Here is a 15966-nt window from a genome sequence, read left to right as displayed (position 1 = left end):
CTCCACCTGGAGCCGCATCACCTGCACGAAGCGTCTAAAAAGCTGCTGAGAGCGTGAAGCGCTTCACTCTGTGGTTTCAAAACCGAGCGCTGAGAAAACTCCCGCCCGACTTTAATTTCTTAAGAGCTGCAGGTACAACCACAAACAAGGTGGCATCTTCTCACCAGCTGTGAGCTGTGAGCTTTGAGCTGTGAGCGCAGGACGTCGGCTCTGAGGTGGGCTTCTCTCTGGGTTTCCCCTCGGCTCATTCAGCCGAAAATAAAAATTACACAGAAACACAACGGCAGCGCAGAGGGAGGAAGTCAGCGTCGACTGCAGAGTTGAGATTATCTGCGTTTAGTCAGACATCTGTGTGTGTGTGTGTGTGTGTGTGTGTGTGTGTGTGTGTGTGTGTGTGTCTGTGTGTGTGTGTGTGTTTGTGTGTGTGTGTGTTTGTGGTTACAGGAAAATACCCAACAGTAAAAGCTGCTGTGCAAACATTTCTCTGGAATCTGCAGCAGTAATGTGAGGAAATAAGAGGCTGGCAGGACGTGTGGTCTGGACCAGTTACTGTAAAATGTTTGTATGAAAGTAAAAACCTCTGTATTTTATTTATTTAACATCGTGGCACCATTACAAAAAGTTAATACAGGTTTAATATCAAACACACCTGGACACATTCATCAGATATTTAGGTTCCTTCAGCTCAGTGATGCTGATGGTGTCTGGTCTCATCTGTCCACTAAACATTGTCCCACATGTTCTTTGTGGACAGAGAGCAGTGTCTTTGGTTGTTGAGTGGATTCATCAACATGAACATCAGCCAATGTGAGAGAGGCCTTTAGCTGCTTAGAAGTTCCCCTGGGTTCCTCTGGTTCCTCTCCCACTATGATGGAGTGATGTTTGTTGGTGGACCACTCCTGTGGAGGGGAACAGTCGTCTTCAATCTGTCTGACTCTCTGTGGATTATTTGTGGCTTCCAGACTCTTTAGAGATGGTTGTGGAACCTTTTCCAGCCTGATGAGCAACAACAACTCTTTTTCTGAGCTCCTCACAAAGCTCCTTTCATCTGTTGTCATCACACACTTCAGCACAAACATGAGACAAATCCCTGATTCATAGAATCATCATCACATTCATGGAAACCCTCCTGGACTCTGGTTTATTCCTCTTCTCTGATCTGGGCTTGATATAAAGAGGTGATGATGACAGGGAGAAATACAGAGGTGGAGGAATCACTGAAAAACAAACATGGCGTCCTGATGTGTGTGTTTCCCTCCCTCCTCTTTGTTTGTTGGAGTTTCTCTTTGGTCCAGAACCGGTTTGGTCGCTTCACGTCTCTCAGCGTGTTCACGCCCTGCTCAAAGGTTCCAGGTCAGCACTAACTCTGCAGACCTGGGGCTGGTGCTGCCCCCCAGTGTTCATTAGTGAGAACTACAAGTCTTTAACTTCCCATCAAAACATCTGGAAACAGGTTCATCATTTATTTATTTATTTATTTAATGACTATCAGATATTTAAAATAACTTATGTCACTAGTTGCTGGAGGCAAGTGATCAAATGCAAATGTATTGTTTATTTATTATTTTTTATTGATTCTTGGCGAACTGACCATTACTTTCTGTTCAAAAAAATAAATAAATAACAAATGTGTCTGAAAAATCATTTTCATTATTCAGGGATTTGAAATTAAATTTACTGCTGCAAAAAAAGCAAACATTTTATTTAGCCACACTGATATGAAGATGCTCAGAAAGTAAAGAGTTCAAGTTCTTTGTGACACTAATAAGAGAAGGCAGGAACTTCACATACACTGTCCTATACAAGCAGACAGCAGGAACTACAGAAATACTGTCCTATACAGGCAGACAGGCAGACAGCAGGAACTACTGGGCTTTACAGGCAGACACCAGGAACTACAGGAACACTGTCATCTACAGGCAGACACCAGGAACTAAATCAACACTGTCATCTACAGGCAGACACCAGGAACTACAGGAACACTGCCATCTACAGGCAGACACCAGGAACTACAGGAACACTCTGCAGGCAGACACCAGGAACTACAGGAACACTGTCATCTACAGGCAGACACCAGGAACTACAGCAATGCCATCTACAGGCAGACACCAGGAACTACAGGAACACTGTCATCTACAGGCAGACACCAGGAACTACAGGAACACTGTCATCTACAGGCAGACACCAGGAACTACAGGAACACTGTCATCTACAGGCAGACACCAGGAACTACATCAACACTGCCATCTACAGGCAGACACCAGGAACTACAGGAACACTCTGCAGGCAGACACCAGGAACTACAGGAACACTGTCATCTACAGGCAGACACCAGGAACTACAGCAATGCCATCTACAGGCAGACACCAGGAACTACAGGAACACTGTCATCTACAGGCAGACACCAGGAACTACAGGAACACTGTCATCTACAGGCAGACACCAGGAACTACAGCAATGTCATCTACAGGCAGACACCAGGAACTACATCAACACTGCCATCTACAGGCAGACACCAGGAACTAAATCAACACTGTCATCTACAGGCAGACACCAGGAACTACAGCAATGCCATCTGCAGGCAGACACCAGGAACTACAGCAATGTCATCTACAGGCAGACACCAGGAACTACAGGAACACTGCCATCTACAGGCAGACACCAGGAACTACAGGAACACTGTCATCTACAGGCAGACACCAGGAACTACAGGAACACTGTCATCTACAGGCAGACACCAGGAACTACAGGAACACTGCCATCTACAGGCAGACACCAGGAACTACAGGAACACTTTGCAGGCAGACTGATGGCAGGAACTACCCAAATAGTTTTTGTCCTAGAAGTTACCAGTCACAGTGATATACAGAGAACTTATGTCTCACCATGACTCACAGTTCCTTTGTTTGTTTGTTTAATATTTCAGGCTGATTTTTCTGTTCTGGTTAATTCTTGGTTTATCAGCTAAAGACACCAAATAAAGAGTTAAAGGAAAATTCTTGACGAAGATGCAAAGAGAGGCTATGATTAAGTTCTTGCTTTTTAAGTAAATAGTTCCCCATCTGCTCCTTTCTATCAAGGATGGATTAATTAAGATAAGACCAGAGATAAGATTCATCCCACAGTGGGGAAATTATCATTGTTAACAGCAGAGACATTCAGCAATCACAGACACTGTACACAGTGCATATATATATATATATTATTTATTTTTATTCGTATAAGGATCATCTATTTTTGTAATGGGAGCGAAATTAATACTAAAAGTTTACATTTTATTAAATTAAAATAAATTGCCGGAAGTAGTGACATTTAAAGAAAAAAAAATAATAATAAAATAATTTTTCTAATGAATAGACAACTTTACTTCGGAGTGAAGTTAAGACTAAACGTTATATTTTATTAAATCAGAATAAATCGTTAAAGGTTCAGGGGGCGGGTCCCGGTTATGTAACTGTGATGTAGCCCCGCCCCCATTCTCTCATATCCCGGAGCAGCGACAGTTAAAACGAATAAATAGTTCAATGAAAACGGAATAAAAATATATATTTTTATAATAAACACTTAGCTTGGTTTCGTGGTGAAATTATTACTAAACGTTTAAATGTGATTAGATTTAAATAAATCGCTAAAACGGTTCAGAGTTACGTCATTGTGTTTTTTTTCCTTCTCTCGGGCCGGTGACGTCAGCGGCGCAGCGTTGTTGCAGAGTCACTGCGACGGTTCGACTGTAAACAAGCGGCGGAGCAGAAAAGAGCAGAAATAGGCCTCAAACTACCCGTTTTTCCTACCTCTCTATCCCGGTTAATCAGTCAGAGAGTCCGTGATATCAGCGGAACCGTCCATGCGCCATCATTCCCCGCGAGACACACGTTTTTTTTATTTATTTTTGTTTACGGACAGTTGCGGGGAGTTAGCGCATCGAGCTGCTAGCCTGCCGTTAGCCTGCCGTTAGCCTGGAGCTAGCCTCGCTAGCTGGCCCTTTATGCCTTTGAAATCTCTCTCATCGCCTCGGCCAGGAGATCTTGAACCGTGAGTGCCACCCGTGCAGTGCGTTTATAAGAATTAAAATCATTTCAGAGCCGTTGAAAGTCTGTAAGTTGTGTAGGTTAGCGGCTAGCAGAGCAGTTAGCCAGTAGCATTAGCCAGTAGCATTAGCTAGCAGGGTGTGAGGGGCGGCGAGGACCTGTGTTTACAACCCTTTCTGACATTGTCAGCGCTGTTTTCTTGGGGATTATTGGGAAAATACGGGCCAGTTTAGTTAGAAACGAAATAAACTCCCAATATTTTACCTGTTTGTCCACAAGTTGTCCCATATGTTGCCTTTTTATTGGCTCAGAAAGCTCAGCTTGTTATATTTGTTGTTATATTATGATGATTGATTATTTCCCTGTGAGTGATTCCGATTATTAACCACATACATGTAAAGCTGATTTATGTCCGGTGTTTTTTTCCAGAAAACCCCCAAAATTATAACTTGAAATTACATAAATTATTAATTTAAATTATAACATGAAAGAAAACTGTCAAATTATTGAGTCTGATCATTTAAAAGCGTTTCTGTGTAATGTCTGGTCATTTATTATTTTCGTGATTTGGTTTGATTTCGTTTCTTTTTGATCTTTAGAGACTTTAAACTGAGCCTAATTGCTATGTTTTATATATAATTGGTCTTTTTTTTTGTCTGTAACGTGTCAAAACCCACAGAAAACGGTCTCATTTATAATTTACTGCTTCTTCACACGTGTTGTTCAGTGTGGTCATCCTCCAAAACTAAAACATAAGTCATTAGGTACAGTAGTGAAACCATTCCTACATCTGGTCTAAATCTAGTCTCCATTAGGTTCTGGCTTTGGTTTAAAATAGCTTTTAGCTGTTGATTAAACCTGCTTTTCATTTCGTACAGTTATTGAACGGACATGTCCCTAATATTCTGGCCACCCTGTAGTAGCCTAGCAGTCAGTGGGCGAGGTTAAATAACAGGTAACACCATTTAGATTAGAATTACTTCACTGGTTACCTGATGAACATAAGAAGATATAATATGCAAGAACAGGACAAATCTTTAAAATAAAAAAGTGCCATTGTTCTTTATATTTGTTGGAATGTTTTTGGTGTTTGGACTGAACGTTTAATGAAGTTGTTGTTCCTCTGAAGCTGCCTGGACGTTTATCGTGTTGTTGTTGAGTTTGTGGTGCGTTTGTGTTTCAGCTGGGTGGCTGGTCCGAGCGTCCTCCTCCCACCATGGAGGCAGGAGGGAAGGACTGCGAGGAGGAGACGCTGCAGACGGCTTTCAAGAAGCTGAGGGTCGATGCCGAGAGGTAGGATTCATGTTCCAGCTCAGAAACTCCCTGTTTCTGTCTGTCTTCACTGTCTGTCGTCCTGTTGTTACTGGATGAGTTTTACCTGAGTCCTGAGGTTCAGATATTAACCCCCAGGATCAGGTTACATGTGTTTATTCACATGGATAAACTAACTCCACCGTGTGTCAGAGGCAGGTTTATCCAAATTCTAATGGTTAATAAAATATATATTTTTAATTCTACTGATCCCAGGAAAGAAATGACCAAGGACCTGTCATTATTTAAGCCAGATGAACACATTAATGGTGGATTTAATACCTGGTCTAAATGGGTGAAAGGGTCAGAGACGTGTCCACTTTGCTCCCTAACGTTGATTTATTAAACATCTTCAGGACGAGACAAGACGCAGAAAATCGTCTGGAAAAAGTGAAAAAACACAGATGCCTGTTTCACAGTAGTTTAGTTTTATCTCAGGACCCTTGTTTTACCAGAGAGAGCGGAGATTATTCTACACAAATTACAGACGTGGATTAAGATCACAGACGACCTCCAACATCATTACAGACGAGAAGTTCCAGATAAAACTAGTCCTGTGAGAATAAGGTTTAACTAGAAAACAAATGTTCTCTGTTCTAAAAAAATATTTCCTCCAAACTGAAACGTCGTCATTGGGTCCAGAGTTTTTTGAGCGTCTCCTTCATCTTCTCCCTCTGGTTTCTCGTCTTTCTCGTGTCTTTTCTTTCGTCCATTTCTTCTACTTGTTAAATCCTGAAACTGCTCAGAGTTGGAGCTTGTGTCCTGATCTGAATCTCATGAATTCACAGATCTCGTTGTGAGTTCTTGTGAAATGTGTTTTTTGCAAAAACCAGGAATTGTAGGAAAAAGGATTTTATGAAATTATATCAGATCTTTCAAAAGAAAAGCCAGTTAACTGTGACCACTTTAAAACAAACCACATGAAAACTGCTCTTTACATCCAGGAGTTAATGAACAACTGACTTAAAACGTAACAAAAGATTATGAAAAACGTCTCCAACGATGTTTTAACCGGCTTTGAGTCTGGACTCATTTATATCAGATGTAAAATTTCCCTCAAGATTTCACAAGAGTTTTAGTGTTTTGTTGTTTCTGTTGTGGTGTTGTTCACTGTCTTCATGGAAAACTCACTAATTATTATTCTTTCCCACGTATTAAAGTCACTCAGCAGCATAAACATGAAAACTAAACACAACGTGGCCTTTTTCTGGACCATGTGTGTGTGATATTTAATAAAGTTTTATTTAAATTAAGGGGTCAAACTCATTTTAGTTCAGGGGCCAAATTCAGCCCAGTTTGATCTAAAGGAGCTGAACAAGTAACACAACAGAATAATAAACCACAAGTTACGACGTTTCTATTTGTTTTAGTGCAAAGAAGAACAAGTAAATTAGAAGAGTGTTTGTATTTAATTAAATACTGTATGATTGTAAATGTTCACAGTCTAAATATCAGGAGCACAAACATCAGCTTTTAAAAAGTTACAGTAACGTAAATTTATATTCGTCAACAACATAAATAGTTTCACGTGCTTTACTGTTTGAAACATATGTTTGGAAAATGTGTCAGATCCGTTATGAGACCGTGGAGTAAAATAGACCCTGATGAGCCACCGTACGTTCAACACGCCTTATGTTTTAGGACATTCAGGTTTTAGATGTTTAGATGTTTCATATAGTTTATTAAATGTTGACCCTGTGCTTAAAGTTGTCTGTCTTTCTTTCTTCCTTCCTTTCTCTCTCAGTTTACCCGGAGCTGTGAGTGTTTCTGAGGCGCTGGCTCCCAGAGTCGCATCGCGAGCTTGTCTGGAGATTAGCGGCGTGAAGCCTAAACTCAGCTGCAACAAGGACAACTGGCACGGGTACGATGGCTTTAACTCATATATACATTTAGACTTTAACTCCTTCTGGTTTTCTCTTCATATTTCATCTTAAAGTCTCTTCACCTGGTTTGGTTTCATTCTTTGTAGCTCATCATCACCTGTGTGACTCCAGTTATTTTTCATTCTGACAAACTGTGTTAACACATTGGACCTAAAACCATCAAATCCCAGCAGGAAAAAGTTAGAAAACCACAAACATTTTGAACCAGAGGATCTAACTTGAGCCGCAGCAGGAATTTGTACCAACGTGCAGAAATTACATAGAGGATGATAATTTATCAATGAAAATAACTTCTGTCTCTAATTTATCCACATTTTTATTCAGAGAAGTGAACACAACACAACACTGAGCCCAGATTACACTGATTTATCAAAAGAAATAGATTTTTTTTAAAGCATAGTTCATTAAATGTAAACTTTCTCATAATTTACTTGTTCTTCTTTGCACTAAAACGACAGGAAAAAGTCAGGAGTTGTTGTAACTTATAGGTTATTGTTCTGTTGTGTTACTGGTCCGGACCCTTAGGATGAAACTAGGGTTGAATGTGGGTCCTGAACTAAACTGAGTTTGATGCTGCTGCTCTAGATGTTCGGTTCTTTGCTCTTTCTGTAAAACATCCTAATGTTGCAGCTTTGCCAGTTTAGCTCAGAACATCTTTCACCTGTTCTCAACTAATGCGGCTGGAAGTGACGTAGCTTTGGTGAGTGATGCCCGACCACTGTGCTGTGGGAAATGATCCAAGTCCACTTAAACAAATTATTTATTTACTCTATAATTAGCCTTGGTTCATCTGTAGCAGCGACATACGGGGACAGAACGATTAAACCCTCGTCCACTAGAGGGCAGCAGGTAAATAATGAACCCGTCCATCTACCTGCTGCCATTCAACAGCAGAACAGAGATGGATAAATACTGGAGCAGAGGATCAGTCTGAACCGGGTCCTGGGGACGGTTCTGACCCAGATGAAGGTCCTGGTGCTGATTTACTATGACTCTGTTCTGCTTAGTGTGAGGGGAAAATCTCTATCTGAGCCACGTTTCCAAGAAAACACCCACAGACGATGAGTAGATGATCATTATTTCAGTGTTTACACTTTTTGTGACATTTTTAGTTGGTGCTGTGGGATTTTTCTGATGTGACACATAAACCAGGGCTCAGGTTGGGAACCTCTGTTACTGGGTCAAACGTGAGGCTGGTGGATGTCGTTCAGATGGTTTCAGTCTCTGTGAACTCTCTAGTTTTAGTCTGAGGTCTGTGAAGTGTTGACTCGTTACTGTACTAACATCGTCTGCTCTGTCTTTGCCTTCAGCTGCATGAGGAAATCTTCCCGTGGGGCGTCCAGGACCCAGCGGCGCCGCAGGTCAAAGTCTCCCATCCTCCACCCGCCCAAGTTCACCTACTGCAGCGCTGCTGCTGCACTGTCGCCCCCTAGTGGCTGCCTGAAGCACCAGCGCCTGGCGGTGCCGGAGCCGGCGGAGCCTCGGCCCCCGGTGGACGGACTGACCCCGGCCCCGGGGCCCCCGGCCCAGAAAGAGGCCCCTCCCTCGGCCACGTCCGGCCACGCCTCCCCTCTGGTGTTCGGATCTTGTGCTGGTTACGACACAGGAGAAATCCCGGCGGTGCCCCCTCCCGCCGCCGCCCCGGCCTCTGGGCAGGACGGCGTGAGCCCCGGCGACTCCCGGCCGAGCGAGGAAGGCGCCGCCCTGAAGAAAAGTGCCTGCGACGGAGCCGAGTCCGGAGCCGGGGCGCCTCCGAGATCCGGACCCGCCGAAGCCGCCGACTTCCGGTCTCTGTCCGAGCGCCACAGCAGCTGCTCCTGCTCCCAGAGGAGCAGCTCCGAGCCCCGGGAGGAGAGCGGGGGGGCGCAGGGGGCGGGGCAGGGGGCGGAGCCTCCGTGTCGCTGCCGCGGCGGCCACCGGGGCTGGAGCGGCGTGGAGGTTTACTCCTTCACAGGCCTCCGCAGCGTCATCTCTGAGTGCGAGAGGAACCTCCCGGCCCTCGAGGACTCGTCCAGAACACTGAGCGCTAACGCTAACGCCGCCGCGGCTCCTCCTCCTCCTCCTCCTTCGTCTTCGTCCTCCTCGTCTTCATCGGGCTCCCCACGCTCGTGCTCGGAGCAAGCTCGCGCCTACGTGGACGACATCACGATAGAGGACCTTTCCGGCTACATGGAGTATTATCTATACATCCCCAAGAAGATGTCACACATGGCTGAGATGATGTACACTTAGAGGAGGAAATAATACGGTGAGGAGGATTCTTTCTCTGCTCCTCTGCAGGAATGTCATCAGGATTCTGAATATACAACGTTAACGGATTGAACCCAGGATGAAATGTTTCCTTTACGTTCCCTCGTTTTTTTTTCTTCTCTGAGTTTCAACCTTTCATCTCCTTTTTTCTTTCGTGCTCTGTGGATCGGTTTGTTTTTCTGATTTTCAGTTTACAAAAAAAATAAAAAAATGAAGTTGCCAAAGCTCTGGCTGCAGAGTCGTGCAGGAAGGTGGAGGAAAACGAAGACGGGCGGTGATTCTGTTTGTGGTGTCGTGATCTTGAAAGTCTCATGTCTGGTTTTCATTTCACTCAATAAAGAAGCAAAATGTTTTCATCCGACGTTTGAACTGTTTCTTTCTTGGATTTATTTAATTATTGGAATCCAACGATTTCATTCTTTAGTTTTATTATTCTTGAGGAGGTTTTATTGGGAATAGTCACATTTATTTAAATAAAATTATTTATTTATTTATTAGGACGTCTTTTTCAGATATAAATAATATTTTTTATACAATAACTGCAGTTATTATTTATGACATTTTATTTTTGCATTTCCATACATGGGCACTAAAATCTAAAATAGCTACTATACAGTGAAAATTATAATGACTGTAGTTATTATCATTATTGTTATTGATCTGCAGCTTGTTTGTTGACAAGAGTAGTAATTATGATTTTCATTATTTTATTTTATTTCTTATTATAAGTCGTCTTTCCTTTTACATACACTGTAGATTATCATTTTATTTTATTTGAAACATCTTTCAAGTCATCTTTCCTCTTACATACATGATCAATATTTCATTTCCAAATCTCTCTTCGTTCTTCGTTCATTTTATTTTATTTTATTTTATTTTATTTTACTTTACTTAACTTTATTTTATTTTATTTTATTTTATTTTATTTTATTTTACTTTACTTTACTTTACTTTACTTTACTTTATTTTATTTTATTTTATTTTATTGTGGACACCGTACTATTTGCATACAACTGAAATAGAACACGCTGATGCTGTGGACCAATCAGACGGCGCCAACTGGACGTTGTTCCCGCGTCGCTGAGCCTCTGTCCAATCAGGGCGAAATGCGTGGAGGAACACGGAAGTAGTTACACTCCTCAACCAATGAGGAGCCTGCTGAGTGTGACGTGTCACCCGGAAGTCCACACAGTCGTTCACATTACCGGCGTCTGCGCTGAAGCGGCTCATGAGTGCGAACAGTTCGTGTTTAGCTGAGTAGAAAAACCTTTTTTTAGCGAGTTTATTGGAGCCGAGATGTTGTCGTGTCTGAGTGGGCTGTCCGTGGCCTTCGTCCTCGCGCTGGTGCCGGGTTCCGTTGAAGCCCTGAAGGAGGGAGACTGTGAAGGTAGGTCCGGGAGCTAGCCCCAGCTAACTAGCCCCTGTTAGCTCCAGCTAGCTTCACTCAACTCCTCAAAAACAGCCGCAGCAGAAATAAAATCAAGTTTATCCTCGATGTTAAAGGCGAGGAGGAATATTTACAGAGAGGATTTTATGAAAACATATTGATATGTTGTCCGTAGTATTTATTACAGAGGATAAACAAACGTGTGTAGCTGATTCCACAGCCAGTCTCACTCTTAAAATCACTCATTTAAATTCTCTTAATCTCTTATTTTATCATATATTTAATGGAAATATCTCTTATGAAACGTGAAACTAAATTTAAGCTATATTTATTGAATTTATCCTATTTTTTTATTTTGTAATTAATTTATTATTGGTGATATAAGTGACTCATTTCATTTCACTACTCACTTATTTTTCATCCATAAACAGGCCGATGTTTGAATATCACTTAAATAGAAACAAAAAATAACCACAGTCTAAATATATGTATGAAAAGTTTATATTTTTATCAATTTATTTTATTTCATATGAAGTCGTTTTAAATGTTCACTGTAGTTATTATTTTATTTGTGACATTAAATTATTTTTCTGCCTCATAGACGCAAATATTTACTCACCACTGAAATATAAATAAAAAACACACAATGTTTTATTTGAATTATATTACTATTTTTTGATAATTTCCCGTTTGTTTGACTGCAGTTATTATATTGCTGTTTTTTTACTTTTATGTACACGTCATTGATTTTTATCAAACTGATAAAGAAATTAAACTGGAAACACCATCAACAAACCAAGACAAAGCACAAAGAGCAGAAAGAGCACAAAGCTGTGTATGATCCCACGCTGCTGCACAGGAAATTCTCTCCCATTTAAAAACATGTAGTGCTGCTACAGTTAATTACAGCGGTCATGTTTTTCAAGATAAATTCTATTATACAAGAATCCTGTATCTAGGCTGGTTCCTATTATGGACTCTAACAATAACTGTTTTTATTATCTCAGAGCAGTTCTCATCCAAATCCCCCGACATGATGTTTAAAGGCGTAAATTAAAGACAGAAAGTCAAAGGCCTCAGGCAGTTTTAGAAACTGCACAGGCCCTAACACTAACCCACTAATCAAACACTAACACTAACCAAACTCTAACCAAACTCTAACCAAACTCTAACCAAACACAAACCAAACACTAACCAAACACTAACACAAGCACTAACTGTAACCAAACACACACTCTGGCCTCTTCATTGGTGAAACGAGTGAGTTCTGGTCTAAATAACGTGGAGCTGATGTAGAACGGAGGCGACTCACCTGGTTTCTTATCTTAATTTAAATGATTTTCCAGCAGCAGAGCTGAACCTCCTCCTGTGTCTCTGTTTAGTGTGTGTGACGTTCCTGGGGAAGTTCTACCAGACACTGAAGGACGACAACGTCAACTTCAACAGCGCCGACATTGAGAAGGCTTTGCTGAAGAGCTGCAGCGATGCCAAAGGGAAGGAAAACCGCTTCGTGAGTCCACCACTTCTCAGGGTTTATCACACGTTACAAATGTTTAGTTCTTTAGACTCTTTCTCAGATTCATCTTTGTTTCATTCGTTTCTTTAGTTTTATTGTCGCATCATGAGTAGAGATTATGAGAATACAGCAATAAGAGGAAGATGGATGGAAAACAAGGGGGGAAATAAATTATAGGATAAAGAACAAAAAGAAATTTATTTTGCAGCTTGATGTCAGATGTTTAAAAGGTAAAAAATCTATTAAATATATATAAAAATATAAAATGGATCATAAAGTCTCTGTCTGAAACAAGCGGCAATAATAGAAGAAACAACGTGTCAAATTATTCCTGAAGCACATTTAAAGACGACATGTAACATAAATATTAAAAACAGAGGGAAATAAAGAATAAAATGAGTATAATATGACACGTGATGGATTCAGGAGTGTATGTGTGCAAAAGATTAAAAAACACATATAAATTAACATTAGATTTAAAAAATGCAAAGAAAAATAAACTAAACTATAAATCCACCTCGTAAAAGAATTATAAAAATAAGAAATAGGCTTTTAAAGGAGAAAATCTAAAACGTTTCTCTGCGTTTTCTGATGGAGTTCGACCCTGAGTGATAAATATAAATGTTAAAGCCAGTTATAAAATGAATAAAATACAAACCGCAGACTTAAAAGGTGGAAGCTCGTGTATATACGTGAATTTACAGCCTTTTAAAGCAGCTGTTTGACTAAAGTGCAGTAACTCGTGGTATTTAAGTCCAGCTGAAGCTCAGAGGTGAATGAATGAACGTAACAAAAAGAAATCATGGCCAGAATAAAAAATCATTATAAAGAAACAATAAAAATCATTATCAGATTTACTAAATATATGTAGAAACAACAGAACTCTGGGAAGAACATTCTGTTCTAATTAAATTAAATGAGTGTGAATCTGTATGAACAGCGCGGGATGGGAATTCAAATTGCTAATATTTGCTCTGATGATAAATAGACAGTGAGGTAGTTTGTGAGGACCAGATGTTTGTGCATAAAGCTGATGAGGTGTGTGTCCTCTGGTCCAGTGCTACTACATCGGAGCGACTAGCGACGCCGCCACCAAGATCATCAACGAGGTGTCGAAGCCGCTCAGCTACCACGTCCCCGTGGAGAAGATCTGTGAGAAGCTGAAGAAGAAGGACAGTCAGATCTGTGAGCTCAGATACGGTGAGAAGGAAACGTTTAAATCAGTGTTAATCAGCTGCAGCGCCACCATGTGGTCAGCAGAATAATGTATCAGCTGCTGCCTCTGATGGATCTCTATCTACAACTGGACCAGAACCAGGAAGGAAAGGAGACATGTCCTCCATCTTTGTTTCCTCTTAGTTTTTCTTCCTCCGTGTTTCTGTTCCTCCTGGAAACTCTTCATTCTGATGTTGTTCAGTTATTCATTTGTTTATTTGAGTTGAGATGTTTATTCTTTGTTGTTGTCGTGTGGCAGACAAACAGCTGGACCTGACGTCCGTGGACCTGAAGAAGCTGAAAGTGAAGGACCTGAAGAAGATCCTGGAGGAGTGGGGCGAGTCCTGTAAAGGCTGCGCCGAGAAGTCCGACTTCATCCGGAAGATCACCGAGCTCATGCCCAAGTACGCGCCGGCAGCAGCCAAGGCACGGACAGACCTGTAAACCCTGAAACAGACTGAGGAGGAGCAGGAGCAGGAGCAGGAGCAGGAGCAGGAGCAGGAGCAGGAGCAGGAGCAGGAGGAGGAGGAGGAGGAGGAGGAGGAGGAGCAGGAGGAGGAGCAGGAGGAGCAGGAGGAGGAGGAGGAGGAGCAGGAGGAGTTATTATTCACATATGAGACTTTTAAATCCAACTTGAAGGGAGCGAACGTTTCACTTGTCATGTAGTCGACACACTTCACACTAGGTTCACTGATGAAATCTGATCGACTTCGTTAAAGCGGCTACAGGAGGAAACATGAAAACAGACGGACAGAGTCTGAGACGTCCACCGGGAAGGAAAGAAAGAGAAATAAACCCGTCTAGTAAAAGCTCAGATTTGTAGTTTTTTAAATTTTTTTTTTAGTCTAAATCCAGGAATCAAGGAGTCAAAAAGGAAACTGGAGGTTTTTAGAGAAGACGTTTCATCTGAGTTCAGATCTAAGCCGGGTCCAGTTATGATCCGTGAATCATGGTGTCGCTGACGTCACTAGAAGCTGGATTCTTCCAGACGTTCGTCTCTGCTTGTTTTTATCGTCCTCTGTCAGAAAACTAAGAAATAGTTTAAGTTAACGACTCTTCTGTCCTTTTTTTAATCTTTATTTTACCCCCTAAAGTCAGAACGGTTTGGATCTGAACGGCGCCCCCTCCTGGACTGCAGCTGTGTGTGTGGAGGGAAACAACATTTCATTGTTTGTTTGAAATGACTTGACGTAGGAAATGAAACTTTAACCGAAGCTGTTGTGTCACATCGACCTTTCATTTGTTAGGACTGTTCTACTTTTTCATTAAAACATGAAAACTCCACCAGGACGTTTGGGTTTGGTCTCATTTTACGTTTTCATGCATGTTTCAGTGATAATTATAGCTCCGCCTGGTGGCTGGAGGCTCCACCCCCTCCACCTTAGTGGGAGGGACTAAAACACTAACATACACTTAAAGTTCATTTTAAAGGTGGTTTGTGTCGTTTCAGGTAGTTAATGTAATGTTGATGAATGTTGTGTCAGTGTCAGTTTGCTTTTAGTTTGTTATTTGACGCTTTAGAAACGTGTCTCCACTGTTTTATTCAGAGTTGTGGACGTAAACAAACATGAACAAAGACCAGAACTAAACAGCTGATGAGAAAAACAATCTGGAAATGTAAACATTCATGTTTCTGTTCTTCTCTGGACGTTAACAAAGGGAGAAGCTGTTGTTTTTAGTAGATTATTATCTTATGTCCCCTGAACTAAAATGACGATTGCTTTCTCTTATCTGTTCCCTTCAACTGTCATGCAAAACACCGCACAATATCTCTCATGTGTTCATACGTTTGTTCACTCTGCAGGAGCTGGAACTGAATAATCTGAAGTAATTAAACCATTTAAAATGTTAATGTTCAAACGAGTTACCTGAAGGTTAAACTTCATACTGAGGCGTTGTCAGTCAACGAGAGAAATAAAGACGTTACTGTGCAAGCGTAGAAAAAAAAAAGACACTCGTATCTGTTAAATGGAAAGAGTGAAATGTGCAGACGTGGTGTTTCCAGCAGCATTAGCAGTTTTTCTTGCTCTATAGGAAGTCTGACCAATTATTTCCATTTATACACACTGAATATTTTAAATAAGCTTATAATAATATAAATAATATAATATAATATGATGATTACGTATAGTTTCTGTGTATAAAAGTCAGGCAAACAGGAAACTAAATTACATACAAAAACTATTAATTGTATTTATTAATATTAAATACTTTAAATAAAAACAACTTAAAATAATGTCTAACCTATATATAACCTTTATATATATATATATATATATATATATATAACATAAGCTATAAAGGTGTGAAGGTGTCAGATCTGGTGAATTATTGTAGTTTTCATGGAGGAAAGTAAAAAAAAAACAACAGAAACTA

At 41.0% G+C, this 15966-nt stretch overlaps 3 protein-coding genes across 3 annotated transcripts in view; all 3 read left to right on the top strand.

Annotated features, from left to right (window-relative positions):
* Positions 1 to 15966, top strand: part of LOC125006460 (nuclear factor 7, ovary-like) — a 1183669-nt gene that overhangs the window by 411518 nt on the left and 756185 nt on the right. The gene's annotated exons all lie outside the window — the stretch shown is intronic.
* Positions 3674 to 9833, top strand: oser1 (oxidative stress responsive serine-rich 1). Its single transcript, XM_047582525.1, has 4 exons — positions 3674 to 4032; positions 5212 to 5321; positions 7084 to 7200; positions 8533 to 9833. Exons 2-4 carry the CDS (start codon positions 5245 to 5247, stop codon positions 9452 to 9454), a joined length of 1116 nt encoding a protein of 371 aa, XP_047438481.1. The 5' UTR covers positions 3674 to 4032; positions 5212 to 5244; the 3' UTR covers positions 9455 to 9833.
* Positions 10656 to 14880, top strand: manf (mesencephalic astrocyte-derived neurotrophic factor). Its single transcript, XM_047582549.1, has 4 exons — positions 10656 to 10859; positions 12242 to 12369; positions 13434 to 13575; positions 13850 to 14880. The coding sequence occupies exons 1-4, from the start codon at positions 10769 to 10771 to the stop codon at positions 14032 to 14034; spliced, it is 546 nt and encodes a 181-aa protein (XP_047438505.1). The 5' UTR covers positions 10656 to 10768; the 3' UTR covers positions 14035 to 14880.

This window comes from Mugil cephalus, chromosome 4, assembly GCF_022458985.1.
Source record: "Mugil cephalus isolate CIBA_MC_2020 chromosome 4, CIBA_Mcephalus_1.1, whole genome shotgun sequence".
Classification (NCBI taxonomy): Eukaryota; Metazoa; Chordata; class Actinopteri; order Mugiliformes; family Mugilidae; genus Mugil; species Mugil cephalus.
Note: the sequence above shows the minus strand (reverse complement) of the source record. Positions and strands in the feature narration are given on the sequence as shown.

Bases quoted from the DNA above. Each gene is read 5' to 3' on its own strand.
- manf (XM_047582549.1), top strand. From the start codon at position 10,769: ATGTTGTCGTGTCTGAGTGGGCTGTCCGTGGCCTTCGTCCTCGCGCTG. The intron at 10,860-12,241 runs GTAGGTCCGGGA...GTCTCTGTTTAG, and splicing joins GAAGGAGGGAGACTGTGAAG to TGTGTGTGACGTTCCTGGGG. The intron at 12,370-13,433 runs GTGAGTCCACCA...CCTCTGGTCCAG, and splicing joins AAGGGAAGGAAAACCGCTTC to TGCTACTACATCGGAGCGAC.
- oser1 (XM_047582525.1), top strand. From the start codon at position 5,245: ATGGAGGCAGGAGGGAAGGACTGCGAGGAGGAGACGCTGCAGACGGCT. The intron at 5,322-7,083 runs GTAGGATTCATG...TTTCTCTCTCAG, and splicing joins CTGAGGGTCGATGCCGAGAG to TTTACCCGGAGCTGTGAGTG. The intron at 7,201-8,532 runs GTACGATGGCTT...CTTTGCCTTCAG, and splicing joins AACAAGGACAACTGGCACGG to CTGCATGAGGAAATCTTCCC.